Genomic DNA, 24,132 nt, shown 5'->3' with positions numbered 1-24,132 from the left:
CTGTCTTTATTCTTTCTGGGATAACGCTGAGCATCCTGGAAAACTTTCTCCCCTCACAGAGCTGAACTCCTAAGAGACTAGCAGTTTTAAAAAAGGGGATTAAACACAAAGCTGAAACAGTTTTATTATTATTATTATTATTATTATTATTATTATTATTATTATTATTATTATTATTATTATTACTATTATTATTATTATTATGATTATTAAAATGCGCCACATCGCTCGGGATTTCTACACTACACTTCTCATGTGAGCTGATGGCACCGACAGAAGTGATCTTCATAAATAGCACATTAAACTATTGTACTATTCAGTAAAAAGCCTTCAGAGTCGCCTGTCTCTTCATTCTGCTTGTGGCCACACCCTTGGCAGGGCCGACTGAACACGTTGGACCAGCGATGACTGTGGGAGGGTGTGTCCTCCCACTGTGTGAACCAAACCTGTGTTCACCTCCTCCTCCTCCACCTCCTCCACCTCCCCGGCTGGGAGTAGTTACCTCTCCTCAGAGCTCCTGCTCCTCCGAGCCGTGCGCGCGTCTCCAGGGGAAAGTGAAGCGTCGGTTCTTCCTGACGAGGATCTGCTCGGAAACCGGAGACTTCGGGAAATATCACGTGTGTGTGTTTTTTGTTTTTTGTGTACCTGGGATACAACGTGTAAGCAGCTCGGTGACTTGCAGGACCTGATACTGTTCAGCCATGGGGGACGTGGTTTCCTCTCACCTGGATGAGAGCAGGCGGGAGATGATCACAGGTGAGAGCGGAGCTGTGTCTTTAGTTTCTTCACTTCGAAAAGAGCCCCGAAAAGTTCACACACGTTTGGAATAGTTTGCATATCTTCCAGTAGGGGTGGCATCAGAGCTAGTCCAGGCCTCAGGACGTGGTTTTCTGTATTTAAACGTTTTAAACCTTCATTTTTTTATTATTTAGCTCCTTCCCCTCTCCAGACATGTCCAAGCAGCACGTCTCCTTGAAGCTCCTCAAACCTTTAAGACAAACAGTCCTTGAACTGAGCAGAACAAAGCAGCCCTGCTCCCTGTAGTTCTTTAAAGCCACTCAGTTGAAGGGTGACACCTGCAGACAGCCAGCTTCTTCACTTTGTGACATGACACATTCCCTCACAGCATGTGTCACCCTTTCCCCCATTTTATTTTAGGACTGTGTCTCATTGGCTGTGTCGTTGCTGTGCTCCACTCAAAGAGCTCCCCCTGAATTCCAACTGTGCTGCAGACCTATTTCTCAGAGATAATAAGTAGGTTTCCCAAAGGGGAGCGTGTTTGTAGAAGTTTGGGACTGACTGCTATTTAGGTCTCGCTCTGCTCCAGCCTCCCACTGTGAACTGGTCTGTGTGATTATTTCAGCCGTGCATGGGAGCAGAGGAACGCTGCACAGGCTCAAACACCCTCCATGCAAGTGTGCAAGCTTCAATAAGGTTATGAAGTTGTTTTGTGATGCGTTCAAATGGTTCAGGAAGAGGGGGGAAAACTGGAAGTCCTGCTCTTCAGACGTGGGCCTGACGTCTGGGGTTGGGGTAGAACATTCCCACAGTTACAGGGTTGTAAATACTGGCAGACGTCTTCCAGAAACTGAAGAGCATATTCTTGAGGTCCAGACGCTCACTTTGTTTGTTTGTTGTTGCTGCTTCTTGTGAATCAAACCTAAAGTCTGGGTGACTGTGGTTTCAGCTACAGGTGACGAAATAATCTCTGCTCAAAACCTGTGTTGGTAATGGGAAAAGGTGCCAGAGACGTTGGCCTGCATGGGAAACTAGTTTCTGACTAAAAGCATGGTAGAGTGAACAATACGCATGAAGAAACAAGTCAGTGGAGGAGTTGGAGGAGATGATAATGAGTGAAGCTTCAGAGGCCGAGCAAGTGCAGACATGTCACAAGATTAATAGCTGAAAACGCTGCCTGGTTCTCACAGATCCTCCCTCTGTGTCACCCTCATCTGCCTCTCTGGAGATTGTTTGCTGTTCTTTTTGCATGTGTGTGTGTAGACACTGAAGTACCAGTCACAACTGGACATGAGTACACATCAGTACTTACTAATACTACTTGGTGCTCCTGCACTGGGAGTCTTGTTTGGATTGTGCAGCTCCCTAAAAGGTGATTTCTTCATCAACCGCTGCCTAAGCACATTCTCACAAAATGATCTCCTCCTTTGTGAGCCCACACATCAGAAACGTAATGCGCACGCAAGCGCACACACACACACACACACACACACACACACACACACACACACACACACACACACACACACACACACACACAAATGCAAATCATAACTGCACGAGAGACACAGTTATCTGTTCAGTTTTTCATAATAAGACTGACTCCAGCTTTAACCAAATCTTCCAGCTGTTTCTAAAACACTCAGCCAGACTGAGACTCTCCACTGCAAGGAAAAAAACAGGGAGTGAACAGCATGAGCTACTTGTTGTGTCAATATGTCATATTACAATCTCTCATTAACTCGTAAACATGTTCCTGGTGTTTGACGGCTCAGTGTGAATGTTTTTTCACCCACATCACCAAGTTGCGTGATGCTTTGTCTTGGCCGCCATGTTGGACACGTCACTCACTGGACCGTCATGATGTCATTTGTCATAATTAAGCAGAACTTTCCTGTGGTAATGTAGCTCATTCGATGGTGAGAGCGGATACGTGGACAAACTCGCACAGCAAGGGGTAGAAGACCCTTATGTCCCTCCTGACATTCTGAAATGTGATCAAAGTCTCTGACTCGGCGATCTCTAAATATCCGTCCACGAGAATGTCTTCATTATGGAGCGACACTTGTGACCTGAGATATGCAAACAGCAGCGTCTGGACCATAGGTCGGCACATATCTCGGGTTAAGACAAAGAGCAACACGTCCAATTTGGCGGACACTGAGCTGTCGTGACTGGAGATTGGTGTTTCTGTATCTGTCAATGGAACATGCCGTTTAGAGTCCAAGGATGAAATGAGGGTTTCTGATGAAGCCTTGAATCCAGGCGTGGCTTAGTAGCAGGGTTACAGGCTTCATGATTTCAGGTAATGGTCTGGACTGATGTGATGCTCAATAACCCTGTCTGTTGTGACTGTATATAGAGCAAGAGGAAAGAAAAAAAACCAACACATGGAGTGGATGGAGAAATATAGCAGGCGTGCCAGTACAGGTTGAAACAGAGGACACACTGTGTTTAATGACGTGGTTGTTGTTCCCAAATTCTAATATCCAAATGCCTAAAAGCCTGTCCATGGAGCGTTTCTCAGTTTGCTGACTTTGGCACAACAAGACAACCGATGGAAAGTACCGACTCTGCTGCTGTTTGGAATGGAGACCCCGTCAACCAGCACTTATCTGGTGGAAATGTATGATGTGACAAACTGATCTGGAGCCAGAAGTCAAAGATCTGCACACTATATTAAGAGTTAAAGATAAAGTTTATAGAGCCAAGAGGAACACATAGTGTCGAATCAGTTTCTTTGTTTCAGCTGTCTCACGGTCTTCCTTTAATTCAACCGACCTGTCCACCCACCTCCTCCTGTATGACACAACACTTGTAATACACTTTGCACGCCCATCCCTACGTCTCCTTCACATTCTCTCCCTGTCTGTCCTGTCCTGTCAGCTCTTTCCTTCCTGCTCTCCCACTGCAGGCTGACTCCCTTCTTCCTGTGTTATCCCTTCCATAAACAGATCATAGTCAACACTGTCTTCTGCTGACTGAGCCAGACTTACTGATCGCTCTCTTTTTCCAGCACTGGAACGTGGGAAATGTCCCCTGCAGGAGGTTCTTGGTCTGTTTATTAAGATGTTGTCTTCAGGGAATTGTGAATAAAAGGCCTGAGTCAAGCAGTGGAGATAATCTGAGCAGTAGAGAAAAGCAATGATTCAACTTAATCGACTCCTTGTGGGAGATTATTTCTTTTGTCTAAGGCTTCATTGTCAAATAATTAGTGTGTGAAAATATTGAGAATTACCACTGAGATTGTTCAGATGTCTTGTTTCTTTCAACCATCAGTCAACAACTCCAACATTGTCGTCATATAATGACCTTGTTGAGTTTTACTAATGAAACAGACGTGACATACAAGTGATTTGTGCTCATAGTGCACATGGTTTCTTTTTTTTCCACTTCCACCCTCATTAACCTGCTGTAAAATGTGAAATCACGAAGTCATAGAAATATAGAAAAAAGAGACAGTCCTCCTAACCACAAAGGCCTGATTGATTGATTGATTAAGGTTCTCTCTTTCCTGAGGAGAGAAGCTCTGGTAGTGATTCTAGGATTCTTGGTCACCTCTTTGACCAGGATCCTTTGATGTTAGAAAAATTCCTGGTGATTCCGAACTTTGTCCTGGAAACACTCAGATGTTTAGAAATGGCTTTATATCTCTTCCCTGATGTACAGTGGCAAGAAAAAATATGTGAACCTTTTGTAATTTTATGGTTTAATATAATGCGCCTAAAATAATAACAGAAAAAAAAGGACAAAGGACAGAAGAAGAAAAGCACAACCATAAAAACCTCATAGTGCTAGTGGAAAAAGAATGTCAACCCTTGAAGTAAATAACTAGTTGACACTGACGCCCCCCTCTTCCCTTGGCAGCAATAACCTCAACCAGGCGCCTCAGACCTGCCTGTCGGAGGAGGAATTTTAGCCCATTCGTCTAATCACCCAACTTCTACATAGTTTCAGCTGATGTACAGACATTCTCACATTATGCTGAAGAATTTATTGATACACTTGGGAATTCATCTTCCCCCCAGTCACTGGAAGTTGACCAGGCCTTGATGTCTCAAGCAGGTCCAAATCATGATGTTTCCTCCACCACTTTACGATTGAGATGATATTTTCATGATGACCTTTTTTATCTGCCCTTTATGTTAATCATCAATTCTTGATTGTAGATCCTCTGAAAGCTCCTTTTGGCGAGGCATGGCTGTCATAAGCATATTCTTCTTGTGCAGAGCATACTTCAAAAGTGTTTTTTGTTACTGAAAGTAGCTCCAGTCCACACCTCCAAACTAATTTTCTTAACGTATGCTTACATGTCATATGACTCTAACTAGCTTATTTGAGGTCATTATTCCTTATACCTTTTCCACTAGCACTATGGGGTTTATATGGTTCACATACTTTTTCTTGCCACTGTAGGTTCCACCATAAAATGCTATCACAGAAGTCTGCAGAGTTCCTTATGTGACATGGCTCATTTTTTGCCTCGTGGTGCAGTGTGCATTATGGAACCTCACACATCCACTAGGTGTTTGCTTTTTCAAACTCTGTCTTGTTAAATTTGCCATAGGTGGACTCCAGTCAGGTTCTACACACATCTCAAGGATAATTAAAGCAAACAGGATGTACCTGACCTTGGTTATTCACATCCACAGGAAAGGGTGTGAACACTTTTCAAAAAGAAGAGTTTCAGTTCTTTATTTATTTTAGTAAATAAAAAAATTATTCTACTAAGTCTACGACACGTGTGAGGACTAAATGCTTTCCAAACTGTATCTCTAAAAGGTCACTTTAAATAATATTAAATGGCACTTTTCATATAAAGAGCTGATAGCAGCAGTACAGGGCATACTGATAATCTTCTCTGACATAAAAAGACATGTGTGGACAGGAAAGTAAGAGACAATACAATTTGTGTTAGTTGTGAATTAATTAGTTGGTCTGTTATGGATGTTTCCTGACCGTGTGCTTGTCTGTGTGTGCTCCTGCAGCTCGCACCAGAGGTGTCATGAAGGAGTTCAGCGACGTGTACGAGCAGCAGTATCCAGTGGCCCTCTTCAACAGCGTTCGCTTTGAGATAGAAGGAGGAGGAGGGACGCAGTCCCAGCTTCTTCACAGAAAGGCAAGCTCATAGTTCTGTTCACTGTGATCATGTTTTTGTAGCGAAACAGTGCATTTATTAACAGAAAGCACATTGCAAAGTGGTGCTTGGGGTGGATGGTGGGCGCACACTATGCCACCACACACCCGAGTTCAAGTACAGTACAGCAACGTTTTATTAATGTTAACTGTCAACATTTTGTCACCATATTAATAAAAACTTAATCCAGTTGCAGCTATGTTCTCTCCAAAACCATATTTAGTTGTATAACAACATAAACACAAAATCAGCAGAAAGATTTTGCTCACTTGGAATCCTTTCTGCTTTTTGGTATGTTTAAGTTGAACAGATTCAAGGTTACTTGCGCCTAACGCAGACTTTCCTCAGTGTGGGCTTTGTGAGGCCAACAGAGCTTGATGTTATACAAAATGCATGAATGAGCTCATTCTTGCCCCAGAACAGTACCTAACGAGCCGGCCCTCTACCTCTGGTTTTTGTATTCCTCACATCTTTTTGGTTACCGAGTGCGCTGAAGGACCCACTTTTGTCCATCTCTTTAATCAGTGAGGGGAAAAGTGGAGCACATTTCACACATGAGCAGAGATGCTGTTTAGAGTTCTTCTATGGCAGCACGTCTACTGTCTTCACTCTGTGTGCAGTTATGCACATTACACACAAGAAACATTACTTCACCTATTTTTTAATCTGCTTATTTATCTTTCACAAAAAAATGGCAAATTGATGCTAAAACAAAGCCATTATGTGTTCTGTTTGTTTTTTGTTGTTCTTTTAAAGAGATCTCACTGTGAACATGTCATTAATATAAAACTCTGATGATCGTTACGTGCAATAATTCATGAAATATGATGATGCATCTTGTGACTTTTCAGGACCCTCTGGCTGGTAGGTCAATCTTCTCAGGGAGTCTGTTTCAGTACCTGGAGGAGAATCGGAAGTGGAGGAACCGCTTCGTATCCGTCCCGAACAGCTACATCATCAGTCTCTATGACAGCAAAGCAGTGAGTGAATTACTCTTACTTGACTAGGCCACTGTCTGATTCACATACCTGTGTTAAAACAGTCTGACATGTTTGCCAACTCTCTAACAGGCACATGAACGGGGGCTTCATCCAAAGGTATCCATCAACTGTGCAGGGTACAAGGCACTGACGTCAATGGAGGAGTACATGGAGCTGATTAATAGCAGCCTGCCAGGTAGGAGAAGGATAGAGAAAATAACTGATATATGTGATAATATATAAGAAAATATGGCTGAAACGATTGGCTCACTGCTACAGTGATATGTGCTTAGGTTGTTTTATGTGTGTTTTTGCATTCAGTTGCCATATTCTAAGGATACAACATACAATTTTAATCTTCTACCTTCTTGTTCTTTCGTGTGATTTGTAGATACTAAAGGCAAAGCGGGCAGTAATCCATTTATCAAGTGTGCGACCCAGTTCCCCCTCATCCTGTGGCACCCATACGCCCGCCACCACTACTTCTGCGTGATGACAGAGAAGGAGCAGAAGAAGTGGCATGCTGTGCTTCAGGACTGCATCAGACACAGTAACAATGGTAACAGTGGACACACACACACACACACAAACATAATGACGTCACTTCTGCTTACAGTAAGTAGAAGTGAAGGAATGAAACCACTAACAAAGGTCAAGACATTGTCAGTAACTGGATAAATTCATCTGTCCAGACTCACAGTGCTTGTAGACCACTTGAACAGCAGTAATTTCTCCATCTGTCTGCTCCACCCTGGACAATTAGTACCTCTCACTGCCGCTTCACTTTTGTTGTGCGGCTCAGACAAGGGCGTGTGTCAGTGTGTGTCACAGTGTAAAGCCTGGTACATGCCGTCTTACTAAGCCGTTTGACCTGCGAGTATGAGATTCTCCTGAAGTGATGTATGTATTTGTTTTTGTGTTCGGTCGTGGTTGCAGTGTGACATGTTGGTGTCATTTTACACCTCAGACAGACATTGCATTACTAAAATAGCAGGGTAGAACTTTATTTACCCAACAAAAGAAAGAACTAAACCTGTATTTGAAGAAAACTAACCAGGGAAAAGCTTTAATATCTAATTTTATCTGCATCACAATATACTATCTCATATTTAATGACATACTTACGGTTTGGCTCTTCAAGTGCTGAATCCATTAGTTGCTGAATAATTTGTTGATTGACATAAAATTAATGAAACAGTTGGACACGTGGTCATTTTTACCACAAATAATCAATTTATGATGAGAGATTAATTAATGTTGCAAATTTTCTTGGATGCTTTTATTTTGAAATATTGCTTCAACTATTAAAATGGGAATAGCCCCAACCCCTTAGAATAAACTAGTACAGTTCCTGGGGGGTAAACTCAGTGTGGTTGGCTAACTCTGGCTATCTCAGAACAGATCTAGAGATTGCATCTATGAGAGGGATTCTCTGGAAAAACAAGTCCGAGCACACTGATCTGTTCTTTGTTGAACAGATATTATTTCTGGCAGCGAGACGTGAGGTCATGGAAGTCAAGTGAACAGTGTTTAGATTCTGCTTCACTCAGCCTGTCCCTGCTGGGTACACCTAACACTAGAGAACGTAATGATCTGTCGTCGTGAACAGTGCAGATAGATTGGCAGACTTTAAGTTTGTGATCAATAAAGAGGATGTGATGTAGTTAGGTGAAGCTACACTGTATGGGATGTATTCTAGGAATATTGCTATTTTTATTATTTAAGTTACATAGAGCAGTAAAATTCTGCCACCTTTCTGCTCCAGCTCAGACGTACCGTGTGAACGTACAGCTGACTGAGCACATGATCATCATCTGGGTCTTTATTACAGGTCTCTCTCCCTCTTGTTCCCAGCCTTTTTTTTTTTTTTTTTTTTTTTGTGTTTGTTTGAGCATGCCACCATTATTTGATCTCCGGCTTTTATTTGTGAGTTCGGGATCTTGGCCGCTGCTGTGGCGCAGTTTGCATTTGAGTGCACAGAGCATGTTTGTTTGATGAGGGTGGAGAAGTACTCTTGATCTGTTATTAAAGTTTTTTCATTGCTTTTTTGTTTTCTTTCTTGTGATGGCATGACGCATGTGTCATTGTGTCGGGACACTGGATGCGGAGACATGCCAGAGGATACGCAAACACATTGTAATCCGCTTTTTGTCATGTTGTCAAAGTGTATCTCTGCCTTGCAAGGCAACTTCGAGCGACACCTTTGGGCTTTGTGTTGAAGAATCTGAAGCGGTACAAATAATTGGCCTTGTTCCACCATATTTGGTCACATGGTGTGTTGATTGCAATTTTAAGTTCTGCAAAACATTTTGCAGACATGCGTACGGAGCCCATTCACCACCTTAATTTGAGGAGCGCCAAGTTACATATTTGTGGTATGTGCATGCACGCACACGTATGCGAGTGTGTGATCTCACATTGAGTGCGCTTTATTTAGACCCGAGACACAGAGTCCGAGTGAGCTGGACCATTTGGGAAGTTAGAGATAAAAATACAAAACTAGTGAGATTCAGTGATAAACAATGGCTGTTGCAGTGAACGTGAGCAGGCTTGTTTGGATGTTTGGATCCTGTTGGCTGCAAAAGCGGTTGGTGTAGATCAAGATTTCAGATCGAGCGAGGATGATTTATCATGACCTCAAATTAGTTTACTCGCAGTATTTGTTTGAGCCTTTTCCTATCGCAGGAATCTGTAAATCCACTTTGTTACATTTGCTGCAGGAAATACTCAAAGCTAGCACTATTTTACATCACAATCCTAATTTTCAAAAACATCCACACATAAACATGTGGTTTTACATGCATGTAGGTGTGCACCCAGGCTTCATCAGCAGTCATATTAAAGCACATGCATGACCCAATGATGTGTTTTACGTGATTGTTAGGATGAATCATCAGGCACAAGGAGTCATTGTAATTACTAAGTAAACTGCAGCAGATCACTCAACACTGAGAGAAAGATGCAAACACTATAGTTTGTCTAAAGGTTTCCACTGCAAGTTAAACACTATATCACACCAGATAATACCACACTTGAATTTTATGCCATGTGTTGAATGAAACAACTCACTGGCAAAAGTTGCTCGACCTGATTCCACCATGTTTTTCACTTGGCCAACTGTTGTGTCAACCACCTACGTTGCATGAGTGCGTTCTACTTTACCACACACAACAATGCCAGAACCTGTCTATGAGCACTGTTAGTTCGACAACATGCAGAGCAGCCCCTAACAGCGGAACACTTCTCAAAACAGATCTCCAGCCCAGTGCAGCATCCACAACATTACCTGTTCAGGCACGCTGTGTAAACGCCAGCGTCCGTGCCACACATTCTAGCTGTGAGGCTGGAACATGCTGTGAGAGTCTGTTGCTGTTTTACTGCCACCATGGCTGGTGTCAGTGTGCACTGGCATTCATGCTTGTAACCTGTATTGACACACCCAGTCTCACTTCTATTACGTCAGTGTTTAGAGTAAAACCAAAAACTGGTAGAGGCCTTTTTATGAAGGTGATAAATGGTTTTACCCTCTAACCCCTTCCCACTCTGTAGTTCCCCTTACTCCCTGCACTCATACAGTACATACTTAATAGTTACTGCTAATTTTGTGTAGAGAATAGCTGCAGTCCTGCTCATTACGTGCTCAGATGATGATTTACCACTGAACTGAGAACTTCTATCATGCAGCTTGTGTCACCCATTAAGGATAAAGATGCAGCGTCACAGAAGCGGCATGCAAAGCAGCTCCTGAGCAGAACATAGACACTACTCAGCTGGCTTTGATAAGTAAAAACCACAAGTTAAATGTTCACGCTGACACGCTGAAGATCTATTTGAATCATCTAAAGCTCCTGTTGTTTTAGATGAAATAGCTCTGCAATAAAGCCATCAGCTGCTGTTTTGCATCAGCTTAACAGGAAGACTTGCAAAGTGTCCCGCTAATCAGATCAGTTACCAGGTGACCTCATCACGCTGTTCTGCACACAAACACAAAGCTGCAGCTCATTTGATTGGTCAACCTGTCAGTCTGAACGTTCGGACCCCTCAGTTAAACCAAAAAAGACTAAAACACAGTCTCTCACTAGCTTCACTGTCGTGTTGAACAGAAAGAGAAAAGTAACTATGGTTACTGTGGTTTCCATAAAGCTGCAGGCCACAGTGATGTAGGAGTTTTGTGATTCACAGTTTCACAGTCAACTGTTTATTGTTAAACTTGCTTAATGACAGAAAAGCAATAATCAATGAATAGCTGAACATTTTAAATAAGTAATTTGAAAGTATTTGCAAGTTTTCACCTTTGACAATCTATTTGCTGATATATTTTATATATCAGCAAATAACCAACAGCTGTTTGTTTAACCAACAGGAATTTAAATCAAATGTTAAACAAAACGAGCAGTATAACAACTATCAGCTCGGCCTCTCTGGACGCATTATCTTTTTTTTTTTTTGGACATTTTTCCAAGTGATCAGCTAATTTTAAAAACTAATAAAGAGATGAACCAATAATCAAAACAGGTATTCATTGCAAATCTAGAGATGGCTTCAGTTTTCTCCACCAGCAGCCAGTCTGATGCAGTGCAGGGCAGGGCATAGCATTAGTAGTCTCTTGCTGCTTTGAGCTGCTGCTGGGCCACTAGAGGACCATCAATCACAGCTGACTCTCCACCCCCACAGTCTTTAAAACCACTCACCAACCCTCTGCTCTGATCCACAAACCTCAGACTAATTCCACTCAGCAAGGAGAGACCTGGGATGAACACATTCAGAGGCAGACAAAGGGAACATATCAACCCAGATTTATGGCATTTCATTAACTGAGCCGTTACCTTCCCAACATGCCATATGATTCAAACTTCAGACATTTACATACTCTGCAGCTTTTAGAGTATAGTATATAAAAAAATAAAACAATATAGTGTCTCCAGCACTGGCTTGTTAGCCGCTACTAAAGGCAGGGATCTGTTAATACTTAGTCAGTCATGTGTGGCTGATGGTATGTTCCAGTGACTGTTTTTTGTACTGTGGGTTTGGCTGATTCAGGAGAGCTGCACCATATGGGGAAATCCTACTCATGCATGTCAGTGGAAGCAGCAGCAGTGTTTGAAAGGACAGTTGAAAAGCTGCTTTGACTTACATGCAGCATCTTCAAGCTGAGGTCTCGTCAGACTACATTTGACATCCAGTTGCTTAATACGTTATAAAATGTGAAATATGTTGAACTTAAACAAACACACACAACCATTTGCGGATGTGAGCGCCTGGGAACGCGTCTACAAACGCAGCTAAAATCCCATCAACCAGAGCGTGATGCACAAGGCAACGAGGGAAATGCCTCAAATAAAAAGACCGTGGTAAGTGTTACCACATGTGCTATTTATACACAGTGCGCACACACACACACACACACACACACTCTCACAGTGCACTGTAATCTGCTTCTTGATCTAGCTTGGTTCAGACACATGGAGAATATGTAGTGGTTTATAGACCTGGCAAACCGTCAGAAAATACTTTCCTTTCTGTGGTGACACCAAGAGGAAATTTCTCTTGAAATGCTGACCAAATTAATAATGTATAGAATTCACACTAAGGCATTTCATATAAAAAAAAAATCAACATCTAATATCACTATGTGTGAAATGATTAGAACTGATGCACAAATATACAGTATTTTACAGAAGGCATATAACTCACACAGAGACTTGGATTGTGTGGATTGTACAGAGTGAAAACCGAACGGCAACCACAACGACTGAATGTCGCAGCCCAGTGGTTCGCAGCCTTTCCTTCTTCCTGTCACGCCCAGGATATCGAGACCTACAGTAGGTCAGCAGTTCATCATCGTAGTAGTAGCGCTGCAGCGAATACGAGTACAGAACTTTGAAGAGGTTGGGGCGATAAATTAACGTGTGTTATTGTAAAAGCAATGGTAAAGTTGGAAACTGCTGTTGTACTGAATCTCTACCCCCTCTGCCCACACTTGGACTGGCTATGCTCAATTTCACTGTGCCAGACGTTACATAGCAACAAGGGCAGCACAGCCTGCTTAAAAGTGCACAAGGCGGGAGGTATGATGTTAATCAGCTGGTGATCAAACACCAGCAAGACGAGCTCCTGAAGGTTCTTGTTGAAGTTGTTGAGTTGTTCAGTGAAGTTAAGCTACATACTCTATGAAGTAGATATCAGATTTCCTTGCTTATCATGCCGCTTTTATTCATGCCACATTTAATCTCTTCTGTGGACAACATGCTAGTTTTGGCAGAGAAAATGAAATAAGACTTCCATTAGGATGCAGTCATCTGAAACTGTTCAAATAAATAATGGCACAACTGCGTGCTCAGTAACAGCCTAAAAGGCCACGTGGCTGTCGTTGACATACACATCATCAGCTGTGGGTCTTGAACTGTCTGGTGTTCATGAGAGTAGTAAACAATACACTGGCCAGCGGTCGTACTGTATGTCTGAGACGCTTTTCACTGCGTTTGTCCTCCGTAAGATGGCTGGGGACCTGCCAACACGTCAGCTGTCTGTGTCGTTATTTTCCCACTGTGTTTCAAACTCCAGACTATTCCACCGAGTTCTCACAGACTTTCAGCGCAGGGTTAGTGAGCATGGAGCAGAGACGGCTTCCTGTCTGGCTCTGGCCTCCCCTCTCCTTGGCCACTTCCTGTCTTTGTCAGCCTCCTCTGACTCACAGACAAAACAACCAGATTGACACTGAGGCAATAAAGACACACACATGCACATTGGTTCTTCATGCATGGCAGGCTTCACGTGGAGCAAACAGATTACCAGCCAGGCGTGCTGGGAGCAAACCATCCATTCATGCATTATGCACTAAAGGAAAACTTACTTTTTGTGCATTTCTGTCTTCACATTTGTTGTTTGGACCTCAAAAGGAATCAGCCTCAAAAACAGCAAGAGTGGATGCTGCGGTTTAGAGGCATGAATCACCTATCATATATAAATAGGTCATTCTGGTTTGTGTGAAATACACCGACACACACGTGTTGACAATATTAACGTTTTGCACAGTTACAGTAACACAACTACAGGAGTGTGATTTCTATTTACTGTTTTTTTCCCCGTGCTGCATCAGTGCTCGTAATGTCTGTGTTTTCACCTGTAATTAATGTTTTAAAGCTTGTGGGTTGTTTTTGGACATAGGCTCCTGTTTAATTAGGAAATCAGTACAATTGTTGCTGCATATACTTTAATAAAGAGTTAAAATATTTATTCTACCACTGCAAAATGGGAATAAATTAAAGTTAAAGTGGAAGCAGATGGTTAAGCTTTTTAAAAAGCCTTTGTCGCCCATTATAAATAATGGTAAACAACATTTCAATAAGGGCTGGGTTTTAAAACCTATCCTTTAATCACAGCTGGGTGATACAGGAAAGACTGTTTCTTGTTGCCACAGGAGAAAACACAACTGAAGCATCAGTTCCTTTTATTTAAAAGAAGCTCTGCTTCGAAGGACAAACGGCTAATTATAGGGATGTTTTGTTCCGTACAACTCTTTTGTGAGGGATGTATGACTTTTAGCGCTGTGGCCTTGAGAGAGGGAGTGAGACAGCTCTTCAGCTAGTGATGTATTTCCATCTCTCTGACACCAGCACAAAAAGGACCAACTTCCTAAAAACACACACACGTGCTGCTTTGTGAGCTTCCTCTAATGCCCTGTCAACTGGGAGTGGCAGAAACCATAGCGACCATACTGAACATCTTCCTGTTTAGAGGGATGACACAGCTGTGTGTGATGGGGGCCGCGTGTCGTCCGTGGCGTGTTGTCCCCCTCTCCAGGAACTGAAACACAAAATACAGCTTCCCAAAATGATCCTGTCAGACTGGCCAACAGAGGTGACTCAGATGTTATGGAAACGGTTGTTAATGTGGGTTTGTGCTGAAGCAAATTAAATGTGCAAACGCACAAGTAACTTCATATCAAGTCAACACCCATTTTAGTCATGGCTAAAGTAACAGAAAGCTAAAAAATTTTCTTGCTGCACTAATGTTACTGAGCATCTGCCCTGCTCCTTCCTGCCCCCACAGGTCTGCCAGAGGACTGCACTGTTCAGACACCAGCCTTCACCGATGCTGTCAGACTGTATAGACAAGCCAAGGGACACTACGGCACCTGGGATATGATGTGCGGAACACCCACACAGGTCAGAGTCTCTAAAGTGTGTATATATACACGTATATGGACAGAGTCATGGCCTCGTTGGTCGTGTTCCTGTTGCCCACTGACCGACTGTATCGATACAGTGCTGGTTTTCCAGGTGATGCACATGGACTTGTTTGACAGTTTTAGACTAGTGAATTTTGTGAGGTTCAGCCCAGCCTGCAGGTTCTCAGGAACCCTGACACACCTTTTCCCTCTTGGGAGGCAGATTAACACCGAGCAGATTGTAACTCAAACAGCCTGCGTGTCATAGGTGACAGTTAAGAGAGTTTCAGAAACCCTTTCCAAACATTCACTGTGAGTATCTGTACAAAGTTCAGGTCAGGGTCATAGTTCAAATTCTTGATGGTTGACGTGCACTGGTCGGCAAACAACTGCTCAGGGGCTGCACTGTTATTCAGAGGAAATGAATGTCACTCTAGAAAACACTTTATTAACATCATGAGCACACGTCTGCTCCTCACACCATTAGAATGCACATAGTCAACAAGTTCAATGAGACAGTCAGCAACGAGACCCCACCCCTCAACATACTGGCAAGCACACACTAATATACTCGCACTGTGGTGAGTGGGGTCTCCCCTATCAATGAGTCTCATTCAGCCTCCCACCACAGCTACACAGTCAGTGTTTGGAGTGGTCACCTTCTCTTCATTAATTTGTTTCCTGTCTCCTGGTTTCTGCAATGGTGAAAGAGTACATGTGACTACATATTCTATAGATGACAAAAGCCGTGTTAAAGGTAGACTCGTCTGAGACATGATGATGTCATCTAGAGGAGTTTCTACCTGTTTTTGTGTAGAGATGACTAGGAGAGGGGAAGCAAGTAGAAAACATCAGTGAAGTTGCACTTTAAAGGCACAACAACGTTACAACACATCTGTCAACCAATAGAAAAAGTGGTAAACAAGAAGCCGATGGATGTAACAGAGCAGATATTAACTCTTATTTCCAGACAAACAAGCTTTTAGACAAACAGTTGCACAAGACACCTTTTGTTTGTCAGGCCTTTCTTCGTGGGAAAAAAGGCACTTCTGTCAAAGCCATTCACTAGGCAGCAACATGTTTCACCAGATATTTAGTGCAGCCTCGTGGAGGTGCTAAGTGTTACTTGTGAGGGCAGTGCCATTAAAACCAGGCTTCCTGCCTCCCTGTATCCAGCTGCGTATCATCTCTTTGACCCCACTGTATTCACGCAACCGCACAGGAAAAGCTGCACGTTTTAAAGGCTTGTTTTTGTTTTTCTTCGGGTGGAGCGTATTGGTTGTTTTTGACTTCACTGCTGGGGAAAAAAAGGACGTTGCCATAGTTACTGTAACATCCTGTCACTGCTGAAAAGGTTGGACTGACCTCAAAGTATGAAATAAAAGGACCAGTAGGTAGAAGTAAGTCCACTACAGTACTACACTTATGCAGTTAGATGGAATAATTTAATTTGATTTACCTACAGATAAAACTACATTTTACATGCATATAAAGACAGAAAACCTATTGTGTGTGTTGTGTGCAGATTTTAGCTAATCTTGTGATGGAGACCCTCGACCCTGAGCTCAAAAACACGATTGGTCCTCGACTGAAGGGGAAAATTCAGCAGAGACAGAGAAACTGGATGCTGGTGAGTCTGTATTCTAGTGTACAGTGCTCTGCAGACACGCCGCACAATAGTCCAAGAGTCCAATTATGTTCTTGTCTTCCAGATCTCTGATGCAGTGTACAGGCAGGTGCTGTCTCAGACCAGTGGACAGTATCAAGCACTGGTTGAAGCCTGTGAGGCCCAGAGAGCCCCGCTGGACGCCAGGCTGCGGACGGACATGGACCAGATCATCACATCTAAAGAACATGTCAGCAGCAAGATACGAGGTGACCAAAGATCTGCAGGCAGCTCTGCTCTTTGTCACGACATTGGAAAAAATAAATTCAGAATCAGTAACATTTGACGAACAGAAAGGGTTTTACAGTGCTCTATTAAAAAATACTTGGTCAGCCTCCTAGAGCCAGACATTTACAGCTAGTTAGTTATTACACCATCAAAGGCTCTAAAGATTTAAATTTACTTTCAACTGATGAACACCTCATTGTACTGTACCTCCTCACACATGTCAGCAGGTTATGCAAAATGACTTGGTTCACTTGAGGCTTGCTGTTCCGTGTAACACGATCCTCCCGACCTCAAGTACACGCTTCATTGTTTGCCTCAGTGAGATGTAGCTGTGGTTTCTCTGGTTCAGGCATTATTGGCGCAGCAGAGCGATCACTCCGGTCACTGAATAACTCCACAGCGCTCAAGTTTCTGGACACTAACATGGCCTTTCTTGTGTAACTAAACCACCATCCATATCTGACATTTCCCAACACTTGTCTTACACGCTGCACTTTTTCCTCACAGCCTTGACTTTGTTATTAAGTCTGCAGTTTCCTCCCTCTCATTCCTCTGTCTCTTACTCATTTTGTGTGATTAAATGGCTTCTATAATGCCAGAGCATCCACCCTTTGAGCAGAGAGCCTGTCCGCTTTCTATTCAAAAGCTAACTTGGCACAGGCTACTCAATTCTTTTTTCATGTATACTGTTTCCCATTCAGCTTAAGTGGAAGAACTGCATTCCAGCACCTGCACCGTATGGGCCGTTTCTGACTTTATCCCCGAGATAACACCCGAAACTACAAGTTAACTGTATAAAACAGGATTCACTTTACATGAGGGTGATGCAGAGGTTTGAGTCATGTAATCCTAGCCATTACTTTCATTGTGACAGTCTCTATAAGCACTAGGTTGCGTTGCTAAGAGTTGGGTGTTGTGCAGATATGGAAGCTCCCGGGCTCCAGCTCATGTGTGTTTACACAAATGCCATTGCACACATACCAACCATTTTAACCAGATTTTAAACAATACACTGCGCATTGTGATAACTTTTTGACATAGTTCAGAGCCGTGCCTTAATTCTTCTTTATACCTTGACATACCTCACTTTGAGTCTTCGTCACTGCTGTGGAGTGTTACTTGTTTACAAGCCAACAACTGATCATGGATATATATCTCTTTCATCCTCTGTGCATCGCTGCTGCCGTACAGCTCTGGTGTTGCCCAAGGCAGAACAGCTCCTGCGGAACAACGTCCAGCCCTACATCAACTCCATCCTAGACGCCCTGATGGAGCCCACCAGCAGAGGTTTCTCTGAGGTCAGGGATGTTTTCTTCAGGGAGCTGGTGGAGATCAGCAAGAACTCAATCAACGGAGGGGGCAAGGAAAAACTAGGAGACGTGAGTCATGTTTTTGTGTGGTTTACAGTAATATGACATCTCCAGACACACAAATCCACAGGAGTTGCTTTATCATCAAGGTACTATCGAGGGAAAACTGGGGGTTTTGTTACTGTAGGACTCCACAATACGCCGAAAGAAATACAACACAGATATACACTGGTCAGCCACAACATTCAGACCATCTGTTGCAAGCAAGAAAGACACTTTCATGTGGGCCAAATTGTGATGCTAGATGACTGGGTCAGAGCATCTCTAAAACTCTCTAAAGACCCCAGAATGCAATGGTCAGTACCTACCGAAAGCAGTCCAAGGTAAGACTAACAGTGACGCCAAAGGCTTACTCCATATGGGACTGTGTATCAGCAGCTGTCTATATCCAGCAGACACTGAGCAACACTGTCATTAATGTTTGGTCATTGAAGTCCTTATTCACTCTTTAAAAACCTTTGAGAAAAAGAACAACTCCAGTACTAATATTTCAAGTTGGACATTTTTCTGTGCAGTGATGGTGTCATACACAGCTGCCTTCTGCTCCTGGATGCAGGGTTGACTGGAGTGCTTGGAGATTACACCGTGTACAGGAAATGTGCAAAAAAATCAAAAGACAAGGCTACAAAAGTGCAGACCTACAGGGTTGATAATAATACTGTGTCTCAGGAGTCTCTGTGTCCCTAAGACCTCTCTTTTACATTAGACACAGTCATTTGATTGTCAGTGTTTGTGTATACAAATGACTGCAGCTTTAACAAAAATATGTTACTTGCAGCATTGGTTGGAACAGGAAATCCATTATTTGTCATCCAGAAAGCTTTTCTGTTACTCAGCCCCACATCGCATGACAGGATAGTTGGAATCAAAGCACAGGAAGAAACCTCACTAAGCTGTATAATTGACGGGAAGAATTACAAAGTTTGATGAGTTTCCCAGCTCCACTTTCTGTAGGTTCTGTACGCTCTAGTTAAGACTAAAATTGATTTGGAGAATATAGATAAGTTAAAGTTAATATATAAATGTGAGGAGCATTGTTTGTTTTCAGTTTACGTCATTAGCGTGCATGAAAAGGACACAGTGTTTGTGGACGCTTGGCAAAGTTAGTGCTAGTCTTTAATTAGAAATTCAGGGAGTGTCCTCAGCTGCCCTCAGACTGATTCCAAACAATCATCTCAACCGTTTCTTTCGTTTTGGTCTTCAATCTCCAAGCCTTTTGGATAATGCTAATACCACCTTATGATTAATCATCATTCCCCCGCCTCTCTATATCTGTCTCCCCCATAGCACATGGAGAGGCTGTCCATGCTCGCCTTTCACCCGGTCAAGATGCAAAGCTGCTATGAGAAGGTGGAGCAGCTCAACCTGGAGGGACTGCAGCAGAGGTTCAGCGTCTCCAGCACCTCTGTGTTCGTCAACAGGGCTCAGATCCTCATGGGGGAGGTGAGAAGTCACAGCCCTTTCTCTCTTGTTCGAATAGAAAGTATCAGAGTGTGTTAGGATGCCTGAAAACACTCCCCAGTTCTTCACAAGGTGGCAACCAGCAACCTGTGGGGAAGTCTCTACTTCCACCTGCTGGATAAAAAGAGTAGGACAACTTGTGAGGGTTGTTTCCTTCAGTGTCCAACTGTCATTTGTGTCTTGTGCTATTCACAGCAAATGGACAATGCAGTTTACACATTTGAGCAGATTCTTAACCAGTCTTTGGAGGCCAAGGGAGAGAGCGACCTGTGCAAGACCATCCAGCGATGCCAGGACCGAGTTCTGAAGGTAAAATGGTTAAAAGAAGACTACAAGTAGCATACTGTAGTAGACAGGTCAAGTAAAAAGATTTGAGCACGTTGCCTGACAGTATTAAAAACGTGGGTACTGGATTTTTTTAAATTCACTCTCCAGAGAGATACAGACGTTTCAGCAGAAGGAGAATAAAGTACTGAAATATATAAACCTCTAAACTAAATGTTATTTGTGCAAAAAGAAGGAAAAACGACAAGTCTTGAAGCTCTGTATTTGTTTCTGGTCATTCCTCGTCAGAAATATGACTATGACAGCAGCACAGTGCGCAAGAAGTTCTTCAGAGAGGCTCTACTGCAGATCATCATCCCGTACATGCTGCAGCATCTCTCGCCATCCTGCTCACCTGTGAGTGGTAGTACACACGACCTAATATCACCTTTTCTAACCACTACTTCATTTTATTCTCTTTAACTTGCACAGATCATAGTAGCACACTGTAGTAGACAGTACTGTACTGTGACTCCTTTCTAACCTACCGTTCAGATTCATGTTTATGTCAAGAAAGGAAAGCCAAGAGAAAAAAAATCCCCATAGTTGTGTTAGTTCTGTTTGTGTAATGGTCTACACATAAGTCAGTATCTGGCTCCTTTAATTATTATACATATTTGGATTCAGATACAGCTTCTTCCCTCCATAAAAACACATTCAGGAATCAGCAGGGGTGAAGATTAACTGAAGGGATCAGAAACATTAAACACGTGACTGATAAAAGCTTTATGAAGCTCACCTCTGTCCCTTCCTCCTCCAGGAGCTGCCTCGCTTCAAAGAACTAATCTTTGAGGACTTTTCCCGTTTCCTGCTGGTTGAAAACGTATTCGAGGAAGTGGTTCTGCAATCTGTCACCAAGGATATAATGATGGGTGAGGGGACAAAAATTGATATTTCTATGCCAATAGTAGTGGTGGTTAGCAAAAACATACCATTAAAGTACAAGAGGTTATTAACACAGTGACTGATTCTCTGTTCCTTTGTGTGTTTAGCTGTAAAAGAGGCAGCCGTCCAGAGGAGACACAATCTCTACAGGGACAGCATCATTCTGTCCAACAGTGACCCCAACTTGAACCTCCTTGGAGAAACTTCTCCAGTGGACTGGACCACTAAATTTGGAGGCGATGAGCCGGAGGGTTCGTTCTGCGGTGGTATGGCTGAAGGGGGTTCTGGGAAAAAACGCAGACAGGTGGTGTCCATGATCCAGCTGGATGGAGTGCCTCTTCCCTATGAGTCCTGTCTGGAGGTTCCAGGTGTGGAGCTAATCCCAGAGGAGGACACTGACGTGTCTGATGGTAAAAAAGAGGACTTGGGGAAAGATGAGGAGCCCCTGCCTCCGGAGCCCAGGTCTCCTGATAGTGTGGATGAAATCAGGGACCTGATTAATCCGGTGGTGGAGGTGGTGCTGCCAGTTTCAAAGGAGAACCAGAGCGACGTGGCCAATGGGATGAAGCCGGTCACCGGCACCATCACCATGGAGGACGGGGTGCAGGAGCAGATTACACATGTGACCACGATGGTGGACGACGTCCCCAGGAAATCTCCACAAGACAAAATGTCCCCGCAGACAATCCTGCAGCAGCTAGTAGGAAGCAAGAAGCAGGAAGCTGAAAAAGAGCATCAGGAGGAAGCAGCCATCAAGAACGCCATCGAGGAAATAGAGATAGCGGTACAGGAAGATGACAGAGAACGAATTGCTGAGGTTGCAAAATCAGATTTGGAGTCGTCACCGCCGCCGGCCAAAGACTCCAGCTCGCATTTGAATGGAGAGGAAAAAATCATCGACCCAGTAGACGTGGAAGTGATTTTAGCGTAGGAGGACAGTGATCTGAGACTGGAGAAAAGCTTGGAGACTAAACGAATGCCTGCAGCGCATGTAGTGGCAGAGAGGCGGATTGAATCTGGATAGTTTTTTAAAGGTTTCATTAAAAGTTGCATTTCTTTATTGTTGACATTGCACACTTCAAAATCGACTCTCCCATCATCTCCTTTGTGAGACATTTCTTTGGTAATCGGTTTCACGCTATGCAGCCTAGTAAATCTCAATGCAAGTCTTAGTAATGTTATATGTATGACACTGAATTCAGTTCATTGATATGCAGTAAGTAAGGTTTCTTTATGTTGGATCAGCAGCATGAGGGTTAATTAAAGCAACCGTCGGCTCGGGTGCTGGTGAAAGAGCCAAGTTTTAAAGTGATGTTCGATTTTAAACTTGCAAAACATGGGACGAACACTAGACTCCATATTTAAGGTATATTCAGATTTTGTTAGAGGTTGTTTTTAACATCAGTAACATCTGTAAACACACATCTAATTTAAGCCTATGTTTCTCACCACATCTGAGTCAAATTAATGACGGCTTCTACCACAGACGAATGGATGCTGCACTGCATCCGTTCCTGTACCTGGGCAGCAGGGGGTGCTATAATCAACCTGCAGGTGTTGAGTCTTGCTTTTCCCCAAATACTGATAAATATTAAATGTAAAAATGTAATTTTTTTAATATGTTTGTTCACTTTGTAAGCATTTCTTATATTTGCATATGGCCTCAATGTTTCAGTATAAACTGTCAGGGAATTATTATTATTGATATTATTATTGTTGTTGTTACTGCCACAGTGATTTTACAACTGAGATGTTTTTGGCATCTGTGTGATGAAAAATAACCAGAACTCATTATTTCTTGTGACTTTGCCTTTGGGTGTAGATGACCAAGATACATCATGTAATGGTTCTTTAATTTGTAAGACATTGATGAACTTGTAATCACAAGAAGCGCTCGTACTTATTATGAGCGAGATTCTTAATGTTAGCTTCTGGTGATGTTGTATCGCACATGTATGTGTTTTGTTTTGTTTTTTTCTCAACTTTACTGTAAGTATGTTTCATATTTAAAGCCAATATTTGCTTATTTAATTAAACTTTTTTAAATCTGGGTAGAAGGATCAGTCCAGGCCAACTCACGCACACTCACTGGTGTAGTGCTATTGAGCTGCACAGATCTGTTTTTATTAGCTCTATGGTCTGCATTATAACCGCATCGCCAATATTTATCCATGAGACCCCAATGATGCACATGTTCCCTAAACCCAGAAGGTTTAATAAACTCTAAATGTAAGACTTTCAGCAGTTACGCTGGTGACGCTTCATTTTTAGAGTGTGTAAGACTCTACTTTTCTAATGGTTTTCTAAGAGGTTTCCTGGAAAGAACTATTTAATATGAAATTATATTTTATATAGGTAAAATAGAGGCCTTTGTTGTATTTGTATTTCACATTTTTGCATGCACTCAGTGTTACACTAGCAAATAATTAGAATCTATTAACTGACAACTTTACAAGTTTTACACATTGTAAATAGCTCAAAGTGAGAAGTTGTTCTGATTTCCTTAAGATGGTTTTACAATTTGTCCAACAGATGGCACTCTCCATCCTTACATCCTCAATGTACACACATGGAAAAACTGAAGGCGACTGAATAAAGAGTTGCTTCACAATTATACACTAAAACAGATAATTATGTTTAAGACTCGATTTTTATTTTAGAACCACGTTCCCACAAGCTCTTTCCAGGAACATTCCAGTAAATGTGCAGTTTATTTCTGGGAGATTACAGTACATGTTTTTTTTTGCATCTCATGTACACTAATGGCTGAATTTTTCCCACTTTTGTACCACCTGTGCTTAACATGGAGAGCTACAATAATTATGTTAAAGGTTCAGAAAGGAGGTGTGAGCCTTTTTTTGTCTCTGTCCAAGTTTATGAGTCAGTGTCCTGTTGTGAAATCACTTACTGTCACTGCATATTTGAGTTTGCAGAAATTGAAATTGCTTTCAACACTGACCGTCACTTGCTTCTGTTTATTTATTATTAAAAATGTGTGTGGTGTGTAAACATACAGGTGTCAACAGCTTGCTTTTGTCCTCCTGAATATATATATATATATATGTATATGTATATATATGTATGTATATATATATATATATATATATATATATATATATATATATATATATATATATATATATATATATGTATATAGACACACACACACACAC

General features: G+C 42.4%; 1 protein-coding gene across 1 annotated transcript; it reads left to right on the top strand.

Moving 5' to 3' along the window:
* The first annotated feature begins 458 nt into the window (after positions 1-458).
* Positions 459-23,972, top strand: niban2a (niban apoptosis regulator 2a). The gene is made up of 14 exons (XM_026339505.1): positions 459-756; positions 5,727-5,857; positions 6,727-6,855; positions 6,946-7,051; positions 7,247-7,414; positions 14,908-15,023; positions 16,551-16,655; positions 16,738-16,900; positions 18,111-18,298; positions 19,577-19,732; positions 19,946-20,059; positions 20,324-20,431; positions 20,835-20,946; positions 21,067-23,972. The coding sequence occupies exons 1-14, from the start codon at positions 702-704 to the stop codon at positions 21,888-21,890; spliced, it is 2,475 nt and encodes an 824-aa protein (XP_026195290.1). The 5' UTR covers positions 459-701; the 3' UTR covers positions 21,891-23,972.
* Positions 23,973-24,132: the final 160 nt, after the last annotated feature.

Source organism: Anabas testudineus, chromosome 22 (assembly GCF_900324465.2).
Source record: "Anabas testudineus chromosome 22, fAnaTes1.2, whole genome shotgun sequence".
Classification (NCBI taxonomy): Eukaryota; Metazoa; Chordata; class Actinopteri; order Anabantiformes; family Anabantidae; genus Anabas; species Anabas testudineus.
Note: the sequence above shows the minus strand (reverse complement) of the source record. Positions and strands in the feature narration are given on the sequence as shown.

What these genes read in the sequence shown, in the direction of transcription:
- niban2a (XM_026339505.1), top strand. Translation starts at nt 702, where the DNA reads ATGGGGGACGTGGTTTCCTCTCACCTGGATGAGAGCAGGCGGGAGATG. An exon ending in CTCAGATCCTCATGGGGGAG is followed by an intron (nt 19,733 to 19,945) that starts GTGAGAAGTCAC and finishes TGCTATTCACAG; the next exon opens with CAAATGGACAATGCAGTTTA. An exon ending in GCCAGGACCGAGTTCTGAAG is followed by an intron (nt 20,060 to 20,323) that starts GTAAAATGGTTA and finishes ATTCCTCGTCAG; the next exon opens with AAATATGACTATGACAGCAG.